Raw genomic sequence first — 25408 nt, 5'->3', positions numbered from 1 at the left:
GAATTGTATTGCTTTACTCTTTCATGTACTTTTGTTGTATTTCAGTGTGTAATTTAGACTTGGACAAGTAGTTTGCATTGACTATCTTGTTGCTGTAGGAATGATGGAAATACTGCCAGGTCGTTGTGTACCCATTGCTAAAAGAGAACTCATGTATGCTGGCACAGCTGGATTGGCCTGCTGGTTAGCAGGGGTTATTTTCATTAACCGAAAGAAGACTGATGATGCAATCAGTGTGATGTCTGAGGCAGCACAGACCATGATCCAGGAGGATGTGAGTGCTCTCCTTTTTAATCTCTTGTTTTTGTGCATCATCTCCCATTTGTGGCCAAGGTTTTAGATTCATTATTGACATTTCTGTATCATTATCTTGTGGTTTTAAAGCATACAGCATATTTTAATGGAGTTTTGTTGATTTTATTAAAGGTCTACTATATGTGTCATCTTTTACAATATTTTTATGTCAGTATATGCTGTATTAATGAACATATTCTTTAGAATTTGATTTTCTGCTTTGTATTGGTCCAATAGTTATTTCAGGGAGAAATGTTTCTAAAGTTATCTAAAATGAAGAAATGTATTCTTCATAGTGTTCCTTTCAAAACTAACATTATTGTAATTAACTTGACAGGATAAGAGAAATATAGTAGATATGGTGAGTAATATCAAAAGAATCAAGGCACAATGTAAAGGAGGCTAACTCGAATGTCACAAAGTTATTGTCCCAGCTAAACTTTGCGTTTTTACATGTTTTAGAATTGTTCTATTAATATAAATATTATTTGTGTAAGTCACAAAATAAGCGTTACAAATTTTATTTGCTAAGATGCATAGTGAAACAATGAAACCGAGGGAATTCTGTTTTCTAAGTGCTTAACTTTGTTTCATGGGTCTGTATGGATTAAATTTGTGGGGTATATAGATTTAGAACTCCATATGAACAACAGTCAGTATTCCAGTGCAATTGGACCAGCAAAATGTATATTCTGAGGTGAAGTTTATATAGTAATTGTGATGGGCATGACAGCTGGGGAAACAAAAGAAAAACATTAAATCAGCTGTGACAAAGGGAGAACGAAAAATGGAGTTGGGGCCTGGCAAGTGTCCCTCTTTAGAGTTATTTCATATTAGTGAATAAGTGATTATGGAGTATACTAAATAGGATATATGTGATAAAAAAGTGGAAAAATGTTTTGTGTTTTTTTTTTTTTTTATATGTGATAACTATGCACTCAGAAAAAGACAATTGGCACTGTTTGCAGATTCATAAGTAAACACCACATGATAATATTTAATGAGTGGATATTAGTGCTCGTGTTACTATGAAAAATATTAGTTTTTCAATATTCTTATAAATTTGTGTTGGTTAGCCAAGACATTCACAGCTGTTTTAACATCAGAAACAGAATTTTGAAATCCACTCTAAAATTAAATAGAGTGAAGAGAACAATATGGTATCAATCAGTGTCTATATTATTAAACATAACCTGGAAAATATTGAACACTTGATATTAACAGAAATGGCCAATTTCTGATTCTAAATGTGCTTATAAGTCTTTGTACTTTCATACTTTTGGTGATTTCCAGGCTTTTTGCAAATACCCATGTGGATTTAAAACTGTTCTTGAGAGCTACATACTGCTTTTATTTGGAACTTGTATAGAATTAATACTCTGGTATATGACACAAATCTGGCCAAGAACGTACTTTCCATCTGTCTGTAGTTCTTAGCAATTTCATTTGATTTATTGTCATGAAACCATTCAGTGTTTTGGAAGACTTTGTTACAAGTCGCACAGGTACAGAAGCAGCAAAAATATATCTACAGTACAGTACATAGTACACCGACAGTGCTGCAGCCAGAAGGTACTAGTAGCGGAAATAAACAATTCAAAATAATATCAAACATATAACTATCAAATTAAGTGAAAAATGAGATATAAATAGCAATATGTATCAGTCATCTGCTGAGCTTCTGTATGGTCAGAAATACTGAATTGATAGTGCAAATCAGTTATTAGTGCAGGCACTTACAGTGGGGCAAAAAAGTATTTAGTCAGCCACCAATTGTGCAAGTTCTCCCACTTAAAAAGATGAGAGAGGCCTGTAATTTTCATCATAGGTACACCTCAACTATGAGAGACAAAATGAGAAAAAAAAATCCAGAAAATAACATTGTCTGATTTTTGAAGAATTTATTTGCAAATTATGGTGGAAAAAAGTATTTGGTCAATAACAAAAGTTCATCTCAATACTTTGTTATATACCCTTTGTTGGCAATGACAGAGGTCAAACGTTTTCTGTAAGTCTTCACAAGGTTTTCACACACTGTTGCTGGTATTTTTGCCCATTCCTCCATGCAGATCTCCTCTAGAGCAGTGATGTTTTGGGGCTGTTGCTGGGCAACACGGACTTTCAACTCCCTCCAAAGATTTTCTATGGGGTTGAGAGCTGGAGACTGGCTAGACCACTCCAGGACCTTGAAATGCTTCTTACGAAGCCACTCCTTCGTTACCCGGGCGGTGTGCTTGGGATCATTGTCATGCTGAAAGACCCAGCCACGTTTCATCTTCAATGCCCTTGCTGATGGAAGGAGGTTTTCACTCAAAATCTGACGATACATGGCTCCATTCATTCTTTCCTTTACACGGATCAGTCGTCCTGGTCCCTTTGCAGAAAAACAGCCCCAAAGCATGATGTTTCCACCCCCATGCTTTACAGTAGGTATGGTGTTTTTTGGATGCAACTCAGCATTCTTTCTCCTCCAAACACGACGAGTAGAGTTTTTTTCATCTCACCATATGACATTCTCCCAATCCTCTTCTGGATCATCCAAATTCTCTCTAGCAAACTTCAGACGGGCCTGCACATGTACTGGCTTAAGCAGGGGGACACGTCTGGCACTGCAGGATTTGAGTCCCTGGCAGCGTAGTGTGTTACTGATGGTAGCCTTTGTTAATTTGGTCCCAGCTCTCTGCAGGTCATTCACTAGGTCCCCCCGCGTGGTTCTGGGATTTTTGCTCACCGTTCTTGTGATCATTTTGACCCCACGGGGTGAGATCTTGTGTGGAGCCCCAGATCGAGGGAGATTATCAGTGGTCTTGTATGTCTTTGCTCCCACAGTTGATTTCTTCACACCAAGCTGCTTACCTATTGCAGATTCAGTCTTCCCAGTCTGGTGGAGGTCTACAATTTTGTTTCTGGTGTCCTTTGACAGCTGTTTGGTCTTGGCCATAGTGGAGTTTGGAGTGTGACTGTTTGAACTCGTTATCAATATAAAAGACACCTGTCCACAACCTCAAACAGGTGCCATTAATACAGGTAACGAGTGGAGGACAGAGGAGCCTCTTACAGAAGAAGTTGCAGGTCTGTGAGAGCCAGAAATCTTGCTTGTTTGTAGGTGACCAAATACTTATTTTCCACCATAATTTGCAAATAAATTCTTTAAAAATCAGACAATGTGATTTTCTGGATTTTTTTTCTCATTTTGTCTCTCATAGTTGAGGTATATCTATGATGAAAATTACAGGCCTCTCTCATCTTTTTAAGTGGGAGAACTTGCACATTGGTGGCTGACTAAATACTTTTTTGCCCTACTGTACATAATGGGGTTCTAGTTTACAGGTCAAGTAAATGATTGTGCATCAGTTAACAGTTTAATGGAATAGATAGATAGATAGATAGATAGATAGATAGATAGATAGATAGATAGATAGATAGATAGATAGATAGATAGATAGATAGATAGATAGATTAATAACAAATAATATCTTAATAAATAAGATAGATAACAGTTTAATGGAATGAATGTAAAAAACTTTTTTGAGTCTTCTTTGATGTTGTCTTCTGGTTAGCAAGGAGAAATACACTTTGTTTCTGAATTGTGTGGTCTCAGCCAATGAAAAGTACTTTCTTCAAGCATACTATGTTTTGTCATTCTGTATAAATAGAGGCATGGCTGCAGGAATGAACTTAACCTTTTAACCAATATGCCATCATTGAAGGTGATGCTGTTGAGAGGGTGAGCAGCTTTACATTTCCTGCAATGGCTATCACTGAAGAACTGAAAAGGCTACCAGCATTAGAACCCCCCTTAGCGGCACCACGCTGCCTTTTCTTCAGTATATGTAAAACACTCACTACCTACTAAACTGTACAGGATTTTTGGGACTTGCACCAGTAGATTCTAGGATAGTTTTTACCCACTAGTTGTAAAGTCACTTACAAGAATCAAAATATTATAACATAACAAACTGTTTATAAATATGTAATAATTGCAAATACATATTATATATATTGCGTGTATGTATGTATGTATGTATGTATGTATGTATGTATATGTATATATGTGTATGTGTGTGTGTGTGTTAATCATACAATTAAAATTTTTGATCAAAATTAAATGTAAATATTTTCCTTTAAAGCAGAAATAATTCAGTAATTAATTTCTAATGCAAAACAGTTTTAGAGTCACTTGCCTATGAATTTTAAATTATTTCAGTCAAACATCCATCCATCATCCAACCTGCTGAATCCGAACACACGGTCACGGGGGTCTGCTGGAGCCAATCCCAGCCAACACAGGGCACAAGGCAGGAACCAATCCCGGGCAGGGTGCCAACCCACCGCAGGACACACACAAACACACCCATACACCAAGCACACACTAGGGCCAATTTAGAATTGCCAATCCACCTAACCTGCATGTCTCTGGACTGTGGGAGGAAACCGGAGGAAACCCACGTAGACACGGGGAGAACATGCAAACTCCACGCAGGGAGGACCCGGGAAGCGAACCCAGGTCCCCAGGTCTCCCAACTGCGAGGCAGCAGCGCTACCCACTGCGCCACCGTGCCGCCTTCAGTCAAACAATGAAACACTAATCAGTCAACAGCTCAAAGAAAGTTTTTTTTTTTTTGAGCCACATCACAGTGCAAACTAGTCTAGCACTTTGATTGGTTCTGTCAATAATTCTGCCTTTAAAATTATACGACTTATTTAGCCAGTTGCTTATGCATAACAGTTTATTTACACTGGTTGTTCAAGGGATGATATCCAAAACAAAACCATTCCAAAACAATGTCCTCACTTTTAAAATTAATTCATCACTTACAAAAAAACTAAGTGTGTTATATAGTTACTTATTATAAAATATAATGCATTACAGTGACTTTCCTTTATATTACTTTGAAGATTTCAACGTTCATTATGTTCATTATTCAATATTCAATTCTATTTATTTTAATTATGTAGATTTTTGTGTTCCTTATTTTAAGCCTTTATTATTTCTTAGGATGTCTGTTCTAGCAATGAGTACGGTGGAACATAAACACCAAAATAGCTTATTTTAACTGTCCATCACCATTGCAAATAAGAAAGAGCTTGGAGCCGATCCCTGATGTAATCCCACTTCCACCATGAATGCATCCATCACTCCACTGTCACACTTCCCTCGTACATAACCTGTACCACAATTGCATACTTCTCTGCCTCTCCCGACTTCCGCATACAATACCACAACTCCTCCCTAGGCACCCTGTCGTATGCTTTCTCCAAGTCCACAAAGACACAATGCAGCTCCTTCTGGGTTTCTCTGTACTTCTTCGCCAACACCCTCAGAACAAATATCACATCTGTAGTGCTCTTTCCTGGCATGAAACCATACTGCTGCTCAATAATCATCACCTCCCTTTTTAAACTAGCTTCCACTACTCTTTTGCATAACTTCGTGTTGCTGATCAATTGTATCCCTCTGTAGTTAATACAGCTCTGCACATCACCTTTATTCTTAAAAATCAGTGCTAGTTCACTTCTTCTCTACTCCTCAGGCATCCTCTAACTTTCCAAGACTGCAATAAACAAACTGGTTAAAAACTGCACTGCCATCTTTCCTAGACATGTTTCCACAGGTATGTCACTATGTCATAGACCAACAGCCTTCACATTCTTCATCCTCTTCAGAGCTGTCCTTACTTCCTCCTTGCTAATCCATTGCACTTCCTTATTCACTATTTCCACATCATCCAACTTTATCTCTCTCTCTCTCTCTCTCTCTCTCTCTCATACTCTTCATTCATCAACCTCTCCAAGTACTCTTTCCATCTCTTCAACATGCTCTCCTCATTTGTGAGTATGTTTCCATCTTTCTTCTTCTTCTTTCGGCTATTCCCGTTAGGGCTTGCCACATTATCCTTTATTACCTTAACCTGCTGCTCATCCTTCCCAGCTTGCTCTCATGGCCTAGCCTCCTCCTCCTTCCTTTGTCCGGATGTCACACCAAATACCCTTCTAGCTGTCTCCCTTACCACTTGCTGTAAGTTGCCCACTGCTGTAGGTGCCCAGCTATCCGGTAACTCTTCACTGCCACCCTGTGTTTGTCTTATCTTCTCCCTGAAATCCACCTTACAGTCTTCATTTTTCAACTTCCACTCTGCCCTCACTCCCCTCCTCTTCGTGATCTCCAAAATCATCCTACAGACCACCATCCCATGCTGCCTAACTACTCTTTCCCCAGCCACCACTTTGCAGTCTCCAATGTCATTCAGATTGACTCTCCTGCATAGGTTATAATCCACCTGTGTGCATCCTACTCCACTCTTGTAAGTCACCCAGTGTTCCTCCCTCTTCTTAAAATACGTTTTACCACAGCCATGTCCATTCTTTTTGCAAAATCCACTATCATCTGACCTTCTGCATTTCTATCCTTGTTATCATACCTACCCATCACTTCCTTATCCCCTCTGTTCCCTTCACCAACATGTCCATTGAAATACGCTCCAATCAAGCACTCTCTCCTTTTGGTACACTCTCCACCACTTCATCCAACTCACTCCAGAAATTTTCTTTGTCTTCCATCGCACACCCAACTTGGAGGGCATATGCACTAGCAACATTTATCATCACACCTTCAATTTCTAGCTTCATATATATATAGGGGAACACATAATGTTTTAGTGAGATTCTCAATGGAGCACTAGAAGATGTTGTTTGGTACTCAGAGCTTATACAACATTACCTGACTTTGCATCATTCTCCTCCTTACTGTCCTCTGCCTACTGCTTCTCTCTTCCTTCCCCACTGGCCTCTTGTACTTGCTCCCTAGTTTATCGTACAATGAGCTGTTTGCATCAATAGTTAAACAGCAGGATTTGTCAAATGGTTCTGTGGTCATCTTAAAAAGGTGATTGTTCATTAGCCATACAAAGCAACAGGTGGGTATCTGTACTTATTGTTTTAATTATATTAAGATTTTAAAATCCCCTTTCACAAGATGCAGGGCTTAAAGCTAGTGTAAAAGACAATTGAAGCACTGTGTAAATGTTGGAGTAACAATCTGAATTGCTTGTCTTTGCTATGTTGACTGAATCATATACAGATGAGGCTGCCAGTCACTTTCCTACTTGTTTTAAGAGCATTTATTGTCTTTTAATGGTCTCTTTGTTAAGAGACAAAATGGCCTCATATTGATGAATGCTACTAAGTATTGTATTGCCAAAACTGTGAGGGCCTAGGGCCAAGTTGAAGCATCAAAAAATTAAAATGGCTCACATGACTTGAGAGATTCATAACTAGTTTTAAAATTGTCAATTAAATATATCAGTATATGAACCTTGTCCCTGCTAACGTCAACATTGGTGGCACTGGTGTTTTTTCTGTACTTCCTTTACCATATCACAACTGTCCCAATTGTTACCCCCAGTTTGTCTTTGAGCTGCAAAATCCTATCAATGTACAGCACGTCAGCCAGAAAAAAGTGAAAGTGCTATGTGCAGATTTCCTGTAGGTCAGTGTCATCAGTTTTAGTTAGCTGATTTTGAATAGCAGGTAAAAGCTTCAATATTTAAGTCTCATACCTCCAGGCAGACCATCTAATGTTGTGAAATTTTCCCGATTTCACAAAGGTAATGCCATTCACATAACATAATTTCTTTAATGCTTCCATTTTAGAAACACCTTTATAGAAATAAAATGTCAGCAATTTGACAAGATAGCAATTGATTGTAAAACAGTACAGAACCATGCGATTAGCCGGATTCACACATTTTTCAATAGTGGGCACAGTACACAGAATATGAACAAGGAAATCTAACATAGGTTTGACTCAATGTCATTGTATATACTGACATTAACAGCAGCCCTGTAATGTGCTTCAACTTCCATTCATCCCAATTCTGAATCACAGAAAAGAGTCAAAAGCCCATCAAATTTATCCTGTGCTGTTCGATTCTCACCTAATTAATTTAATCCGAGGAAATCCGAGTCAAACACTCCCTTGCTGGACACAGACACAACTTAAACAATCTCGTGTTTCATTCTGGTATTATCTTCAGACCTATCAAATAGAACATCTCAAAATTCAGCTGTCCCTAACTACTCCCTTAATTCTAAATTAATTTTCTGGGCAATACTTTGCATTATTCGGGTTCCACCCTCTCATGAATGATATGCACCTCCAACTTTCACTGCAAGCCTCTTCAAGAAATCAATATCCTCCGCCAAAGAACACATGGGTTGTTTGTATTTCGCTTTATGAAAGGCCAAAAGGAAAATATTACAGAGTCCTTTGGTGTGCTCTTCATTTATTATGCTTTGCCACATTGCAAGTAAGCAACTCAATTTTTCATTTTGGCTAGCATGTTTGTTAACTATAGTATGTATAATGTTTGTATGTTCTTTACTTATTTTTTTCATGCTTGTCAAACATTGGGTGACTTGAAATTCTTCTATATAAAAAGAACTTGTTTTATCTGGTAAATGCCCTGTTTTATCTGGTAAATGCTTGATTCTACCCTTTGGAGTCTGTAGTTGCCATTGCTCAACATGAGGACAAGAGCTTTGCCAATGAAAGTCATAAAGGCCAATATGAGGCTGAAAAATAAGAATAAAACCTTTTGAGACATTGGGGAAACATCAGGATTTGTGTATCAGGGAAGCATGTAGTCCTGACAAATTATCTCCCCCAGTCCTTCTCTTATATTGGCCTGTCATGATGCTAGGTTGCCCACTCCTCCCTGGCATATATTATAATATATATATATATATATATATGTTGCATTCTAAGTATACTTTTTATTTATTTATATATTCTCTGTCTGAGAATGCATGCAAGTATGAATTACATTGTACTGTGTACACATGTTAACTTCCCACTATGCATATGCAGAAGTTGATGATTATCACCAGACACAGACTGAATTTCCTCAGCCTTTTTGAAAAGATAAGTCTTAAAATTATAGGTGGTGTTTCGGAGCCATCAAAAATCCTCAGGGACAAAAAATGCCACTATGTGAAATTTAAAGCTGCTGTCTTCCCACAGAAAAGGTGGAAACTCCAAGTCTATAAAATCCATATAAGCTCATTTACTTTGCTTAGTTTAATGAATAACTTGCAGACTATGGCTATTAACAGATAAGGCTCTTCTTGAATCTTTTTCTGGCGTATCCTTTTATTTTAAAAACTTTTTTTCTTTACCCATCTTTTTCATTTTTTCATTCTTTCCTGTTTTATGGAATCTTCATTGTTATTGCAAAGCCCTTGTATTTTGGAACATTGTGAATATGGCATTTTAATCAAAAAGTGTGTGTATGACTGATTAATTAATTATAATAAAATAATATTTTTGTCTCCAAAAACCCTTTTTGCCTTCAAAATGTTTACAGATAAGTTCCACTTCCTGATATACCATGTTTTTATTTCGTATGTGGAACTGGTATTGAGGTTTATGTGATCAAATTTTAAAAACTTGTATTGGAACAAATTTGTTGGTGGTGGTGTAACTTGCTTCTATAAATTATAATATTTTACAGATCTTCAGAATCTATGATCTGTGATTTGTGACATTTTTACGAAGGACAGATAACTTCCCTCCTGTCATTTTACTATCCATAGGTTCGAGTCTGGGTGTTCCCAGAAGGTACCAGAAATCACGATGGATCAATGCTACCGTTCAAACGAGGAGCATTTCACCTTGCTGTGCAGGCCCAGGTAACTTTAAACTATAATAGAGTCAATAATATAACAATGGCCTAACACAACCCCAAGATTGAAATGCCATTGCCTCTACTGCCTAAAATTTGGTATGCTGCATAATCATTAAAAAAACAAATTTGCACTTGATGAATTAAATTAGAAATCCTGTTATTTTAGAGAGCTTCTTTTTTTTAACAGTTTAAAGTCACAAATGGAAATGAATGAATGCCCAAGAATTAAAATTGCATATTAATGAAGTATTTTTCACCTTCTGACAAGTTGGTTCATATCCCATCTTTTTCTTGTTTTTCTCTGGGTACTGAAATATTTTATTTATTTTATTTTTCTCCTACATTACAAAGATATGCTTGTTGGATTCATTTGGAGAATCTAAATTCCCCCATCATTTAATTACACCTTTCAGTGGACTAGTGTCCTATCCACAGTTTGTTTCTCTGCCCCTTTGACCGAGAATTGAAATAGGAGATTTATGAGTGGATGAAGTTACATAGACCCTCATTTTTTCCTTTGTTAGCAAGAAGTACACTGCTATTTAAGTGCATTGTAAATTTTAGTTTTGTGCAGAGGAATATCAGAACTGAGTATGATTGTGAATGTTTTCATTAGACATGCTTACAAAGGAGCATGCCTACAGTCATGTTTTTCACTTTTTACATTAACATTTCTACATACAATAATTAACAAGAATATGCAAAGTTTGAAGTTAATTATACTTTTTTGCTTTGCTTGCTTTTTTTGAAATAATTGTAAAGGACTCATTATTTTTCCCTCAAGATAAAATTAATTCAAAATAGCAAAATAGCTCTTCTTTTCTTCACCCTAGTGGCCCGCTTCTTCTCTTCTTTTGTCAGCATCATTTTCGCATTAAAACTGATTAAGTCAGTGTTTGTGTTGCATTTACTTAGTACGTTTTCTTGAATTTTTCACTTAAGCTGGCACTTAAAAGTCCTCAATCTGCCTCAAGAATGATTTACGATATGAAGAGGTACAGGAAGTGACGGCGAAGGTGGTAGGGAATGAGAACGGTGCATGTGCACGGCCGACCTGCTGGCCGCTGCCGACAGCTAATTCTACAATAAAATAAAAATAAAAAGAGGAATAACCTTGGAGGTCAATCATCACCCCTAAAGTGGATAGTAGACGTCATGTAGTATATATGTGTACCAAATTTCAGGTCAATAGCTCAAATGGTTTGCGAGCTACAGGTGATTTAAAATCCTGGACAGACAAACGGACAGCCACAGTAGCATAATATACAGTATAAAATTATAAAAAATATTTGTTCACAAATGTTGGTACCCTTGCATTTTATCCTAATAATACACTATTTTTCATTAAAAGTGTTAAAAGTTAAAAGATCTTTTGTAATTTAAACATGCATTCCATTGATTTGCAAAGACATTCCAATAGCAAGCAGTCTAATGTCTTTTGATGATTCTTACAGTTGTCTTCATTCTTGTAATCACTCATTCGGTGAGTTTGAAATAAAAAAGAAGTTTCTCAACTGTTTTCTGTCACATTAAAATGGTAGAGAGAGGTGAAAGCAGGTAGATGTGTAAGGAGGTAAGACAGTAACTGCCAAGTATAGTCAATGTAAAGGTGAGAAGAACACCTCCAAAGAGCGTGATGTTCCTGTGTCCACTGATGCCAATATTATCAAGAAGTTTAAGGACCATTAGACTGCACCCAGCGTCCCGAGACATGTCCATACAAGAAAAATTGGCCCATGATTGAAGAGAAAGACTGTTTGAATGATAAAGAACCAAGGAAACCTAAGTCCAAGCTTGTCCTCCAAGCTCAAGAGGCAACAGTTTCTAATCACGCCATCCGTCACTGTTTGGTTGAAGATAGGTTCCATGGTAGAAGTCCTAGAAAGACCCTGCCTTTAAGAGGAACACAGACAAGCTTTGGAGTTTGCCATAATACATGTTGACAAGCCACAATCCTTCTTAGAGTATTTCCTTTGGACAGGCGAAACAAAAATATTTTTTTTCGTAAATCACACAAACTATGTTTTTACTTAAAAAAAAAAATAGAAAGAAAAGAACACCATCCCTACCGTGAAATATGGCGGAGGCTCAGTGATGTTTTGAGGTTGCTTTTGCTGCCTGTTTGAGTACTATGCAGGGCACAATAAAATAAGGCTACCAGTGCATTTTGAGGTGAAACATGTAGCTTAGTGTCAGTTCTGTCTCAGTCATGGGTCTGGATAACAAGTCAAATCCCAAAAACGACTTAAAGAGGTAGAGAAAAAAATACTGATAATTTTAACGTGGTTTGCTATGAGTTGTGATCTGAATCTCATGGAAGAAGTGTGGAAATCTCACTCAAAGCTGCAGAAATTACTTCATGGTAGTTCTTTTCTCCATAAGCTATGCAGAGAAGTATTAGGTTAAGGGTAGCAGTATTTTTGCCCATGGAACTTTGATTTGTTTAATTATATAAGATATTTTGTTCAGTTATACTGTATATCAAAAACAAATGTGCTATGAAGAATTGTGGATACCAAATACTTTGATTAGTTTCAGTTTCACCTTAGTTCAGAGAAAGCATAAAGGGAACCAGTATTTTCAGGCACATCTATAGATTTCTGTGTATGTATCCCTTTTTCTTTCTTTCTAATAATATAAATTAGAACAGCACCAAAAGGTACAGATTTATTGAATGTGTTATACTATTCAAACTGTTTAATTTAAGAATGGCACTCCCAACATATTTTGCTACCCAGGTCACTGTGTGAAATTTTCCATATACTTTTGTCTGGATACTCAGATTTATCCTCTTTTAATTTCTCTGTGTTTGTGCATTTTACATTAACTGAAGTCTCCAAATTGGCTAGAGCTGACTGGATTAATGTGAGATCCTCAAGATGGAGTTGTATCTCAACTACATTGATTTCTACCTTGTGCTCTATTCTGCTGTGGGTTGCTCTTGGTTCATTTTCACAATGGAAAAGTGGATTTCGCAAACAAAACTGTATAATTTGTAGTTTCCTAACCCATTTTACTACTCCACTGTAAAAGTATACTCCTTTTAAAATGAAATTTCATTCATACTGGTCCAGGTCTATCTTTCTTTGCTAAGATTCCTAGATGTTTGGACACGTTTCTGAGCTTCAGCATTTTCTCAAATTTCTGCAACATGCCTAAGAACAATTCTGTACCTTGTAAATCTCCTTCTAAAAATACTTTACCTTTTAGGGTGCATTTAACAACAGTAATATTGAAAAATTGCACAAAGCGCAAGTTATACCTGCACCAGATTCTCATTGACTTGTACACCTTAAATATTTCTATACACTATCACTCTTAACTAATGAGTGATAATGACATGGATGGTAAGTAATAAATAGTAGTCTGGCTTTCCATAGTAACTTGTAACTGGAAAGGCTAAGGGGCACTTAATGCATGCCAAAAAACCCAATTCCCAATCATTTGTTACCCAGCATATCCTCTAGAAGCAGTGATTGTTTTCCCTCACCTTCCCACAACTAAAAACTAAATGAGGATATACAGTACAGTAAGTTAAGCTAAAGTTAAAGAAGTGATTAGTGTTCTGGGCAAAATTGAAATAAAAAATAGGAACTTTGGTTAAAATATTGAATTTATGTGGTTTCATTCTTCCTCCAAAGAGCAAATCTATTTTGAACATGTTAGAAAATACCTGCCTAATGTTCTTTTGAAGTGGAGTGTAATGTGGCTTTAATAGATTTTTGAAGATGTATTTTACTGTAATATGTGCATTAATGTTGCAAAATGAAAAAATGTTGTTTGGTCCAATACATAAAAGTGTTCAATGGAAATAATGTACGTTAAATCAAGTCTTCTGGAAGTCTGAGCTCTGAGTTTCCCAAACTGTCTCAGATTTACACAAAGTACCATGTATTGTAGTTGGTCTGGTGGGGTATTGGAATAGGGGTTGGGTGTTAAATGGCATATTTATACCCAAAATTATAGAAAAAGCATTTCAGTGTAAGCTTTCTATTTAAGAGTTCAGTATCATCACAGATTCACTCAGGCTGTTATTTCTTTGTGTAATCCAATCATTTTGGTGGTGCAGTGTAAAACAACAAAACAATGTACAAAATGATTATGCTGAATCTGTAATTATAATAATAAAACACTTAAGAGAATTAAATACAAATGTTTATCTTGACTACTGTAGCAAGCTCAGGGAAGTGAACAGAGAGGAAGTTATATTCATCTTCTTTAATACCCAGGCATTTATTTTGAAGGATCAATGATAGCAGGACTCAAAATAGGAAACCTCTCATTACTTTAAGCAGAACAATGAAAAAGGCAATATTTACCCCCTTTTTATCAAGCATCATGAATTCTGAAGTATAAGAACTTGATAACCTAGATACATTTTGTAAAATGGTATATTAACAGTTCTGAGTCATGAAAAAGCAATACCCCACCCTAGCTCAATGAAGTCTGTGTCTTCCTAGAATAGACCTATTTAAATATTTAAGACCAGTGTAGTCTGAGTTGGCTAGGTATTCCACTGTAATTCCCCTGTAATACTGTTTATAAGTGCTGAGGTAATCTTTGATTTGGAGTGCCAATAAATTATAGATGTTGTGAGAATAGGGTGAAATTGAATTAGCTTTGGTCAATACTGTATAACCAAAATTAAATGCAAGCCAGAAATGCATCTACATTTCTAAATCAGTAAAACCAATGATGGATATACAAAATCTTTTACTCTTGAGCCTTATTTTAAAAAAGAAAACATTGAAAACATAATTCAGTTTATTGACCATAAGAGAAACTAAGCAAGTAATTCTTATTTTCAGCAATCTGTATATGAGCAAGAGAATGCCCAATAAGATTTTGAGCACACTTATTGTAATGTGCTCTTATAAAATTCACAGAAGAATATAAAATACATATTTACATAAGCAGCATGTGTTTACATTTTCAGTCACAATGAACTTTAATTTAAATTTAATTACAATTACTACTTCCTTACATTAACTATTTTTGGAGCTACAACTCAAATTCTGCTTAGTGTCTTATCCTTTTGAATCAAGAATTTAACTGCCTTGCAGTATGTGAAGTTATTTCAGTAAGCAAGAGCAGACAATTTCTCAGTTGAAAATTAATTTTAAATGTAAGTTGATTTTAAGTTGTGTTTTACTTTCTAATTTCCTTTACTACATTTATATTATACACAAATGTTATTATCATCTTTAAAAAAATATCCCATTTAATTTCCTTTGGGCATCTGCTTCATTGTTTTGTGTTTCTATTGAAAGAAACTGACTTCCTCTTTTGAAGCTTAAAAGCTTTGGTAAGGGTGTGAATGGTATTTCTGTGTTTATAATAAATCATTAAAGCTCAGGAAACAGATTAAATAACAACTCAGATTTGAGTGATGGAAGGACGAGTTAACGAGAGTACTGTTTCTTATTCAGCAGTGGTTGACCTCAGTTTTAGATGAAGAAAAGTGAAATTGGGCTATACTGTTGTGTCATAATTACTTAAAATCTCATTCTTTTGAAGTCAACCATGTTATTTGAAGCTCTGTTTAGTGTTCTGATTAAAATGTAACCTACACTACAGTATATATGTACTGTAGACTGTATATAGGTGTGTGTCTCTGAGATTGTCCTTATTAATTTATTGGACTATTCCCATATACATATACAATAACATGCTGTATGTATGGGAATGCTGATAGATGTTTTTGTTGAAGACTGCATGACTGGTATGTGCAGCTGTTTCAATGCAGAATGTTTACTTTCAGCTATATTTAAATATGTGGTTTTGCACTTTCATACTTGTTTTTCTTTTTTCTTTTTAATTGTCTTTAGGTTCCCATAGTTCCTGTAGTAATGTCGTCTTATAAAGACTTCTACAATAAAAAGGAGAGAAAGTTTACTACAGGTATGCATTTTTGGTTGTGCTGGCTTTTTGTGTATTTAATTTCTGTAAAACAAATTTCAAATGCAGTCATGCAGCTCCTGATATTGAAATCTTTGACTTTCAGGAATGATAAAAAAAATATGGACAATCCTGTCTTTAGTGATAGTATTTGTAATATTCTCACTATATAAGGGTATTTGAAAAACTAAGGTAATACGTTGTACACAAGTACATTTAAAAGCTTGTATGCTTATAAACAAAAGAAAGATTTTATTTAAGTACTACTTCCATGCAATTTTCAAACTTCCAGACATTTGTTCCATCATAACACTAAGACATCCATCCTTCCCCAGAAAACATCCATGTCACGGTGCTACAAATAAGATTTTATCGTTCTGTTGGTTGCTTACACCCAAATAGTTTTTTCTACTGACCAAAGAGAAGGAAACCTATTGCTGCAACGTCCAGGTTGTGGGATGGATGACCCAGCACCATTCATGCAAAATGCTGTAACAAGTTGTGTTCACAATGTGCATTCTGACATTACCATGCAACAAAGAATTCCTTCATAGACTAGTCTAGATTGTTTCAAATGAATGGTCTGTTGCAGCTCCTGTAACATAACAATAGTTCAATTTGAAACTTTACAATGTTTCGAAATATCCTGCCATTCACAAAGTGATGTACAAGCAGAAGACATTCAGTCACACACTGTGGCCTTAAATGTAACCATACATTAGAAACATTAACTTCTATCCTTGTTCAGATGTCTTAGTCTTTGAGTTTAAAGTTGAATTCTTTTGCATTTTTTTTAAAAAACACCTTAATGTTCATATGGTCATTCTTAGAGCACAGTGACATTCTTATATGGCTATGCTAATCAACATGCAGAGACGGCTGTTTGCATAGCCACTCTGAAATCTGCAGATGGTTTGAAATGTATGGGCTATTAAACTTACCTTAGTTGTTATAGATTTTAACAAATGAAAGTGTTGCTTCAGGGGAATATTATTACTGTTCCAAACAATTATTTGCTAACTTGTTTTGGCTGCAGTTTTTATAAAGGTGCATATATGTATATATAATGAAGAATGTCATACAAATCGAGACTTGGAAATTACAAAACAAACTGAAAACCCCCCGATATTTCCAACCACAACTTCTCATTTTTATTTATGCCATCATATTTATGGCTCCTGTATTTATCATTCCAGTGACTAAGTACACTCCTGTAATCATGCAGATTATTTATGCATTGGCAGATTTGTTTTCTTACGCTGTTTTTTTTTTTTTTAAGTCAAATGCCTGGGTGCATTGACTTAATGTTCATGTACTCTAATTTTTCCAGTGTGAAGCTGTGCCTTCAAACCTCCATGATTAATTTATGCTAATTGGGGGTGTTAGTTTTGGGGTTTGTTTTTTTGTATATATACAAGTATTTATGTTGTCATGGCTATATTTGATTTTCTGTAACTTGAATTTGCATATTTACTTATTAAAATTTGATAATCAATCAATAAATAAATAATTAAATAAGATTACTTAATATGGAATCTTTATACAAAAAAGTTTATATATGATCACCAAAAGAGAGTAGGGTATTGACAAACCAATTTGCTCTCTTATAAAAAATATTTGCAGTATAACAGGTTTTGATTATTTGACTTATTTTTTGTTAGATGGCAAGCTGTTTCAGAGGTTCTGGTTGGATATGTTTGGTTGATTTCTTTAGCTATTGACACAGACTTCACCAGGCTATCCAAAATGTATAGACAGCAAGCACATTTCCAATGTTGCTGTCAGTGCTGAAGTTCAGATACTTTACAACGGGAATAGTCAATGTTTCATAGTTCCAACCATCCATTATCCAACCTGCTATATCCTAAGTACAGGGTCACGGGGGTCTGCTGGAGCTAATCCTAGCCAACAAAGGGCGCAAGGCAGGAAACAAACCCCGGGCAGGGTGCCAGCCCACCACAATATTTCATAATTTCAACTGGTAATTTATTTATTCAGGAAGTTATTCAAGGCAAATACTTTTTGGTCTCAGGAATAACAAATATATGAATATGAAAAATGTAAGGGTTATACATTTATTTTTGTGCATGTAAATGTTATAACAATGAATTTTTTATTCACTTTCTTGCAATCTACTATTCATTAATTTGTTCTGATGCCATAAAAATACATTTTTAATGACATTTAATGAAAAACAAAAGCCTCATCTGGATGGATCATAAGACAGTATAGCTCTCAGGGCAATATTGTATTTTAACAACCTTGGAGCATGTTCCTCAATTGTTTTGTTTTATTCGGTAGCAGTCCAGATGTGCAACAATTTTGTTTTTAGGACATTAACTTTGCTTTTTTTATGAAATAATAGCATGTTATATTTTTAATTCCATTTTTTTGATGCAATTAAATATAACTCAATATATTCTACTAGCAATGTCAAATACCATACACAGTACAGAAAAACTGTGGTGAAAAACTAGAGATCAGATGATATAAAGGTAATGTCAGGGCTTACTCACATCCCCGTTGCAGGAACTAGTTGTACCTACTCAATTTTGTATATAATTGATCTCTTTGATATCATGTTGTTGCAGGTAAATAGCAGCTTGTTTTAAATTAAGCCAGATGCAAGCCTAAAATATCACCAGATGTTTTTTTAATGCACATTATGGTTTTCCTAGCAGGTAGTGAAAAATAATATTGCCCATTATGCATATAAGTACCACCACAACATTAAATTCTTGCAGTATTCTTGCCATGTGATCAAAATTGAACATTATTATTTTGACATTCACACATTAGAAACAGTGAAACATACTGTATATCCTGTTGTGTGAATCTGATTACTTAAACAATATTTTTCTCAATTGCAGGGAGGTGTTCAGTTCGGATTTTACCCCCAATCAACACACGGGGCCTGTCCTCAAATGATGTCCCCGAGTTAGCTGACAGGACACGTGAGCTTATGTTGTCTACCTTTCTTCAAATTTCCAATTCTTCCAGTTCTTCACAAAGCATAGCCAATGTCCATGGCCATCTGATGAGGACCCAAATGGAAGGAGATGCTACTCTGATGAAAGCATGAACATGTCATCCAAGAGACACTGGTGACGATGGTGCACGAAAATATACCAGAAAAGGGAGGAAAGAGGGGGAGGAGCTAAAGTATTGAGAGGAGTAGTAAACTGGTCTACTCATTTCTCAAGAGATTTTCTCACAGGTGAAGATATGGGAGCCCTTCATCAAAAGGGAACCCTCTCTATCAGTGTGCACTCATTTCAGTCAGCTTACATCATTAAGTTATTAACTTATTTTAAAATTCATTGTGTATAATGATGAGGTGTATTTCTTCCTAGTGAGGTGGACTAAATTACTTGGTGCTCCCTCCCTTTGACTTGCAGAAAATTAAAGGCAGCTGAAGTTTTGCATTTGCCTGCCAATGAAACCTGTTCCTTGTCTTGGTCTTCATAAAGACACGAGTTTGCAAATGCATTTATGTAGCAGTTCTTTTGCCCCTCCCATTTAATTGTTTTTTTCATCAGACAAGTTACATTTAGTTTCTTCAAGTCTGAACTGTCGTTTAGATCCTGTGTAGCGCTGTCATACAAGATCCTCCTTCAAGTTCATGCTCTTATTTGGCAACAGGAAATAAAATCTGACTTAAGTGTTGTTTACTAAGTGGATTAAGTGTAGTTAAATAAACTGAAGCATTCAGTTGATGAGACACAGTAAGCTTAAAGCAAAGAAAGTAAACCTTATGTTTTATTATTGGACAAGCAATACTAAGAGGACAATAGTAAATTGTGGTTATCCTCTAAACCAACTGGGTAATCTGTAGTAGTTTTTTTTTGTAAAATGGAGGTGTAGTAGTACAATGTAATGCACAATGTGTTTTCTGTGTTTAACAGCATTGTGGGTCTCTGCCTAGACATATCAAGCAAACAGTCCCTTTTCTTTGGCTCATTTGGCCTTCACTGCACCTTAAGGAATGCTTTGTGGTAAATAGCACTTTTTCGCTTCAGTAAGCAAGCCTTGTATAAGGCACTGTGTTAGGGCTTTGCTCTTATACACAGTTGTATACAACAGTACAGTCAGAGGACTACACCATATGATGAAAAGAATGACATCTGCAATGGTGTACACAATTATATGGCTACTTTGGAGAAGAAAAAAATTAAATATCTTACTAGATTTACTCAAAATATTTCTTGTATATTCTGACTTTCCGGAATAGTTTGCAGTTTAGAATTTTAGTTTTTTTTAGGGACTCATTTTCATTTTTAAAAGACTATAATGACAACGTAACAATTTTTATAAAATTTTCCAGTTTCTTCAGTTACTTTTTGGCAGACATCCTCAGTCTTTTGCATAGACTTATTTTTCTAAGAGTTGTGCCCACAAATATTTAACATTTTTCCAGGGACCAACACAACATATCTCCTATTTACAGAATGTCCTGCTAAACAAAGAATAATAAATATTCATAATCAATATAGCATGTTACTCTGTAAAGGCTATAAGAAAATGTGTTCCAAAATATTCTGATACTATACTGTTCATCTTACGACAGGAAAACTGATTTCTGGTTTTTGATCCTTAGCATCAGGATCAGAACTTTACTTGTAATTCTTTAATATTGTCAGGCTGCATCAGTCTAGTAAGCCTTTAGTTGGGAAGGGCAACATCCTTCTTTGGTTTAGTGTGCCAAACCTTTCACCATAAAATATAAGATGTGACATTTGTAATTGGTTAAGGCTGCCAGCATGAGACCTGAAACAGTACTTTGCACCGTGACACACTTAAAGTCCGATGTTTTTTACCTGACAGCCTTCTGCTTTGTGCCACATAAGCAAGCAATTAGAGCAGGCAGTTTTGAAAACAGATTGATTGCTAAAATGAAACAGACAATGAAATGTAGTTTTGATAATAGAGAAAACACCGATTACTTGGCTGAGAGTAAAGGTTTCAGAGTCGAGCCCAATGATGTCCATTGATACCACAAAATGCTTTCTCAGAAGTGAAAGAGAACATACAATTTGGAATTTAAAGCTGCTAGGATAACAAAATGACAAAACCTACATTTAAAGAGAGTTATAGTTTTTCTTTTTTTGAAATCAAACTACTTTATGTACAAATAGTTGGAATGTTCACAGGCATGACTGGTTAAACATACTGTATGTACGCTTCAGTATTTTTACAATGTTGCAATATTGGCAGCTAATTAACAAAAACTTATTTGAAGAGTGTGCATATAGTTTTTTTTTTGCAAATGTATCAAAATTTAAATCTCCTTATTTTGATTAACTCAACTTGTCTCTTTAAAGGAGGCCTGATATCATGGTACAAAAACCTTTGTGGGTTGTAAGAGAGGTTGAAAGTAGTGCAGAGAGCCAGATTTACAAAAGCAGCTTTGCATACTTTAAGGCACCTTCCTGGACTGAAGAAAAACATTTGCTGTGTGAGTTGATCAGAGTACCAACTGAGCTGGTTTGCTTTACCTATTTTTCCTTTTGACATTGAAGTACACAACACATTTTTTTCTTATCAGATGGAGGGTCAATCATTTGTACTTTGTACCTTGTAAATCCGAGGCAGTGTGAGAGTTCACAATACTTAGAATGCAAATCAGTAAAGTACAGCACTTTTAAGGTACAACAAAGATGACTTTAAGAACTAAGGGTTAAAACGTGGAAATTCAGCAGTCAAAATTAGCAAGAAAACCTCTATTGAATGTAAAATAAATGGTTTTCATACACATTCTTCTTTTGTTACATTATTTTTGCCAGTGAAGCACTACCTTTACAATAAATAATTATGCATTGAAAATCCATCCATTTTCCAACCCGCTGAATCCGAACACAGGGTCACGGGGGTCTGCTGGAGCCAATCCCAACCAACACAGGGCACAAGGCAGGGAACCAATCCCGGGCAGGGCGCCAACCCACTGCAGATGCATTGAAAATGTGTTTAGGAATTTGGTAACGAAGCGACCAATAGCTTAGGCAACTACTCATCACTGCCACTCTGGCCCTTATGTTTTATGACTTTTAATAGTCGTACAGCTTCAGACTAAGTGAATAAAGATCTTTAGATGTCTGTTGATACAATGTGAAACTATGCCATGCACCTCCAAAGCATTTTATTTCCAAAATACTTAACTTATTAACAAATACAACAGTAAAGTGCAAACTAGCTCTCCTACTTACATAACAAGTAACTTGCGTTCACTTTGCCTTTGTACTTGGCCGTCTTATTTTCCTCACAACTTTGATAACAGGAGGAATCTGCAGACTCCACACAGATACCAACTGTGCTAGCAATTAAACCAAGGTGCCCAGAGCAGAGCTGATCATTCTACTTCCATGCTGCACATTGTACATTGTTTGATCGTGCTTGATTAAAAGATACTATGAAACTGTATTTTATACATTTTAATGCCAGGAGTTGTGCAAGTTGGATTCATCGTAGGTTAGGATGCTAGTGTGAGGGGTGCCCAAGAAAGGTACTGGTAAACATGAATGATAACAATCTTAGTCTTTTAATTTGGTGCTAAATAAGGACCAAGTGTTGCACATGAAATAGAGACAGTAAAACTGTGAAGGCACCTTAATATCACACTGCATTTTTAACTTGTGAAATTGATAGTCAAAATGTTTGCCACAAACACACATTTTGACCAGAACATTGCCTGTGTTTCTTTATTTAAATTCCTTTTTTGACAGCTTCATTTTTTAGAAAGCTTTTAAAGAAGCACAGAATCGCCCTCAGCCTTTATCAATCACATTGTGGTTATAAAATTGGATATTCAATCTGAACCTTTGTGATAAATACACTCGCAGTAGTTTAGTGTGGTTATATGGTTTCCTGGCCATCTGTGTGCATTTAGTAAATCTGGCCCAGAGTGATTTGACAGCCAACAAATTGTACAACCATTTTACAACAAGGCATCTTGATGTAGCCAGTTCATTTCTGTCAGGTATCGGTGGATCTGGGTAATCAAGTTATAGTGTAATGCACTGGAAATGTAAAAGCTGTGAAGTGATAGGTGATTAATAATGTCTTGGCCTTACCATTTCTTTTTACTTGGAAGTGAAATAAAACTTGACCATCATCTGGTATGTTAGATACCTTCACATGGTACTTTGAGTTTTAAAGCGACCACACTACGGTAACTGGTACCTCTCTTTTGTTTTTGTGTGATATTTTTTTTAAAATGTTTTTCTTTTATTTTTGAATATATGTGATTTTATTTAAATAAGCATTACTTTGACTTTGTGTTAAAATGTCATTGTTATAATGAAGACTCCATACTACTGATGCTTTACGAGAGTATTTTAAATACTACAGTACCATACAGTGGTACCAAAAGTTTGGAAAGAAGAGTTCTCTATGGAAATTAGTTCTAGGGATCTGAGAGCCATGAAATTTGAAATGGTTTCGGCAACTCTTTGCCAGAATGTCTTATAATATTTATATTCAATGACGAGACCTAGGAAATCAATATCTCCTCCAGTATCAAGAACCTACTTACTGGAGTCTGGGATCCAGCAACTCATTATACTGACAGCACTTATAACCCAAAAGATTACGAATTTGTTATTCTTAAGGAAAAAGAAGCAGTTTTAATTACATTTTTGGGTGACTGTTCATCTTTTAAAGGCTATAAATACTGAAGCCTAAATAGAAGTAAACAAAAACCCCAGGAGTTTTGTTGATCACGCCTGTCACCACCAAGCAGATATCCCATGTATCTGTTTAAGTCACTTTTTCGGTTTTCATGTCTACTCTGACTGCTCTTCAGCCTTACTTTCAGATTTGATTTTGCTTTGCTCGTGCCAGTTTTCTTAAAATGATGTTTTTCTTCCTGTTCAGCTCTCTTTTAAAAATATAACTTAGAAGTGTTTACACATCTAACAAGCTTCTAAAAGGCAAACAGCTGACCAAGTCCACGTTGGTCTATAGTAATGTATTATCGAGTCAGCCAGAACACTGCTGGGAATTTTGCACACTGACAAGACAAGACACTGTTTGGTGGCCAGGGAGTGATTAACTGAAACCCAGGGCTTAACGGTGCATCAATATATGCTTTGTAATTACTTTTTTATATAATTATATATGGTACGTATTTATCAATGTTTTGCCTTTTTGTTTTGCTTCTGGCTTTGTGCACAAGTCTTTGTGTTTATTTTATTGCTAATTTATTAAAAATGTCTGATTTTAAAAAACATTTCGTGTTTTTTTATTCTCCCTTTACAACCCTTATTGCAGCTGTGCTCATCAATCTTTAATTTCAACAAATTCACTTTTCTAAAAAATGATTTCTATTAACTATGCATTTATGCAAATTGTTTGACTGCCAGCAAATAACACAAAAGATTATTTTTCCTTTATGAATATTGTACAAACCTTTGCCTATTATACAGTATTAGTAAGTCCATGTAGTATTGTATCATACATTCTCAGTTAGACCACAGCTCATCATGGCCTGCTTCTATATATGTACAAGGAATGAGCTAAAATATTCGTATATGATTACTGTCTACATACTGTACTTTTAAATTCTTTTTCAGTTAAAATATATAGTGCATGAAATGAACTGTCATTAAATGGTTTTGGCCTTTTGTTTTTAAAGCTTTCATGTCTTTTACACTTGGCAAAAGAGTAACCTCAGTAACATGTCCCATGTTTTATTTTTGTACTTTGAAAATGTGACCCCCATAGAAACACATGTGGAAGGGTAGGCTGACAGAAGGTGTCACAACAAGTAAAAACTGGTTGACAAGGCCCTGTTTGCTCTTTATTGCAAATATTTGCATGAAGCAGGAGGGCCACCTTTTCTAACTTCCCACAATAATATACAGTCATATGAAAAGGTTTGGGAACCCCTCTCAGCCTGCATAATAATTGACTCTACTTTAAACAAAAAAGATAACAGTGGTATGTCTCTCATTTCCTAGGAACATCTGAGTACTGGGGTGTTTTCCGAACAAAGATTTTTAGTGAAGCAGTGTTTAGTTGTATGAAATTAAATCAAATGTGAAAAACTGGCTGTGCAAAAATGTGGGTACCCTTGTAATTTTGCTGATTTGATTGCATGTAACTGCTCAATACTAATTACTTACAATACCAAATTGGTTGGATTAGCTCGTTAAGCCTTGAACTTCATAGACAGGTGTGTCCAGTCATGAGGAAATTTATTTAAGGTGATTAATTTTAAGTTGTGCTTCCCTTTGACTCTTCTCTGAAGAGTGACAGCATGGGATCCTCAAAGCAACTCTCAAAAGATCTGAAAACAAAGATTGTTGAGTATCATGGTTTAGGGGAAGGCTACATAAAGCTATCTCAGAGGTTTAAACTGTAATCAGGAAATGGAAGGCCACAGGCACAGTTGCTGTTAAACCCAGCAGGTCTGGCAGGCCAAGAAAAATACAGTAGCGGCATATGCACAGGATTGTGAGAATGGTTACAGACAACCCACAGATCACCTCCAAAGACCTGCAAGAACATCTTGCTCCAGATGGTGTATCTGTACA

At 35.8% G+C, this 25408-nt stretch overlaps 1 protein-coding gene across 1 annotated transcript in view; it reads left to right on the top strand.

Moving 5' to 3' along the window:
- LOC114650912 (1-acyl-sn-glycerol-3-phosphate acyltransferase alpha-like) overlaps window positions 1-24100 on the top strand; it is a 58756-nt gene extending 34656 nt beyond the window's left edge. Inside the window, exons 5-8 of the mRNA XM_028800842.2 lie at window positions 99-274; window positions 9889-9984; window positions 15809-15881; window positions 18749-24100. Of these exons, the coding sequence (XP_028656675.1) occupies window positions 99-274; window positions 9889-9984; window positions 15809-15881; window positions 18749-18960 (557 nt within the window). The 3' untranslated portion in view covers window positions 18961-24100. The remainder of the gene's footprint in view (window positions 1-98; window positions 275-9888; window positions 9985-15808; window positions 15882-18748) is intronic.
- Window positions 24101-25408: the final 1308 nt, after the last annotated feature.

Source organism: Erpetoichthys calabaricus, chromosome 1 (assembly GCF_900747795.2).
Source record: "Erpetoichthys calabaricus chromosome 1, fErpCal1.3, whole genome shotgun sequence".
Lineage (NCBI taxonomy): Eukaryota > Metazoa > Chordata > Cladistia > Polypteriformes > Polypteridae > Erpetoichthys > Erpetoichthys calabaricus.
Note: the sequence above shows the minus strand (reverse complement) of the source record. Positions and strands in the feature narration are given on the sequence as shown.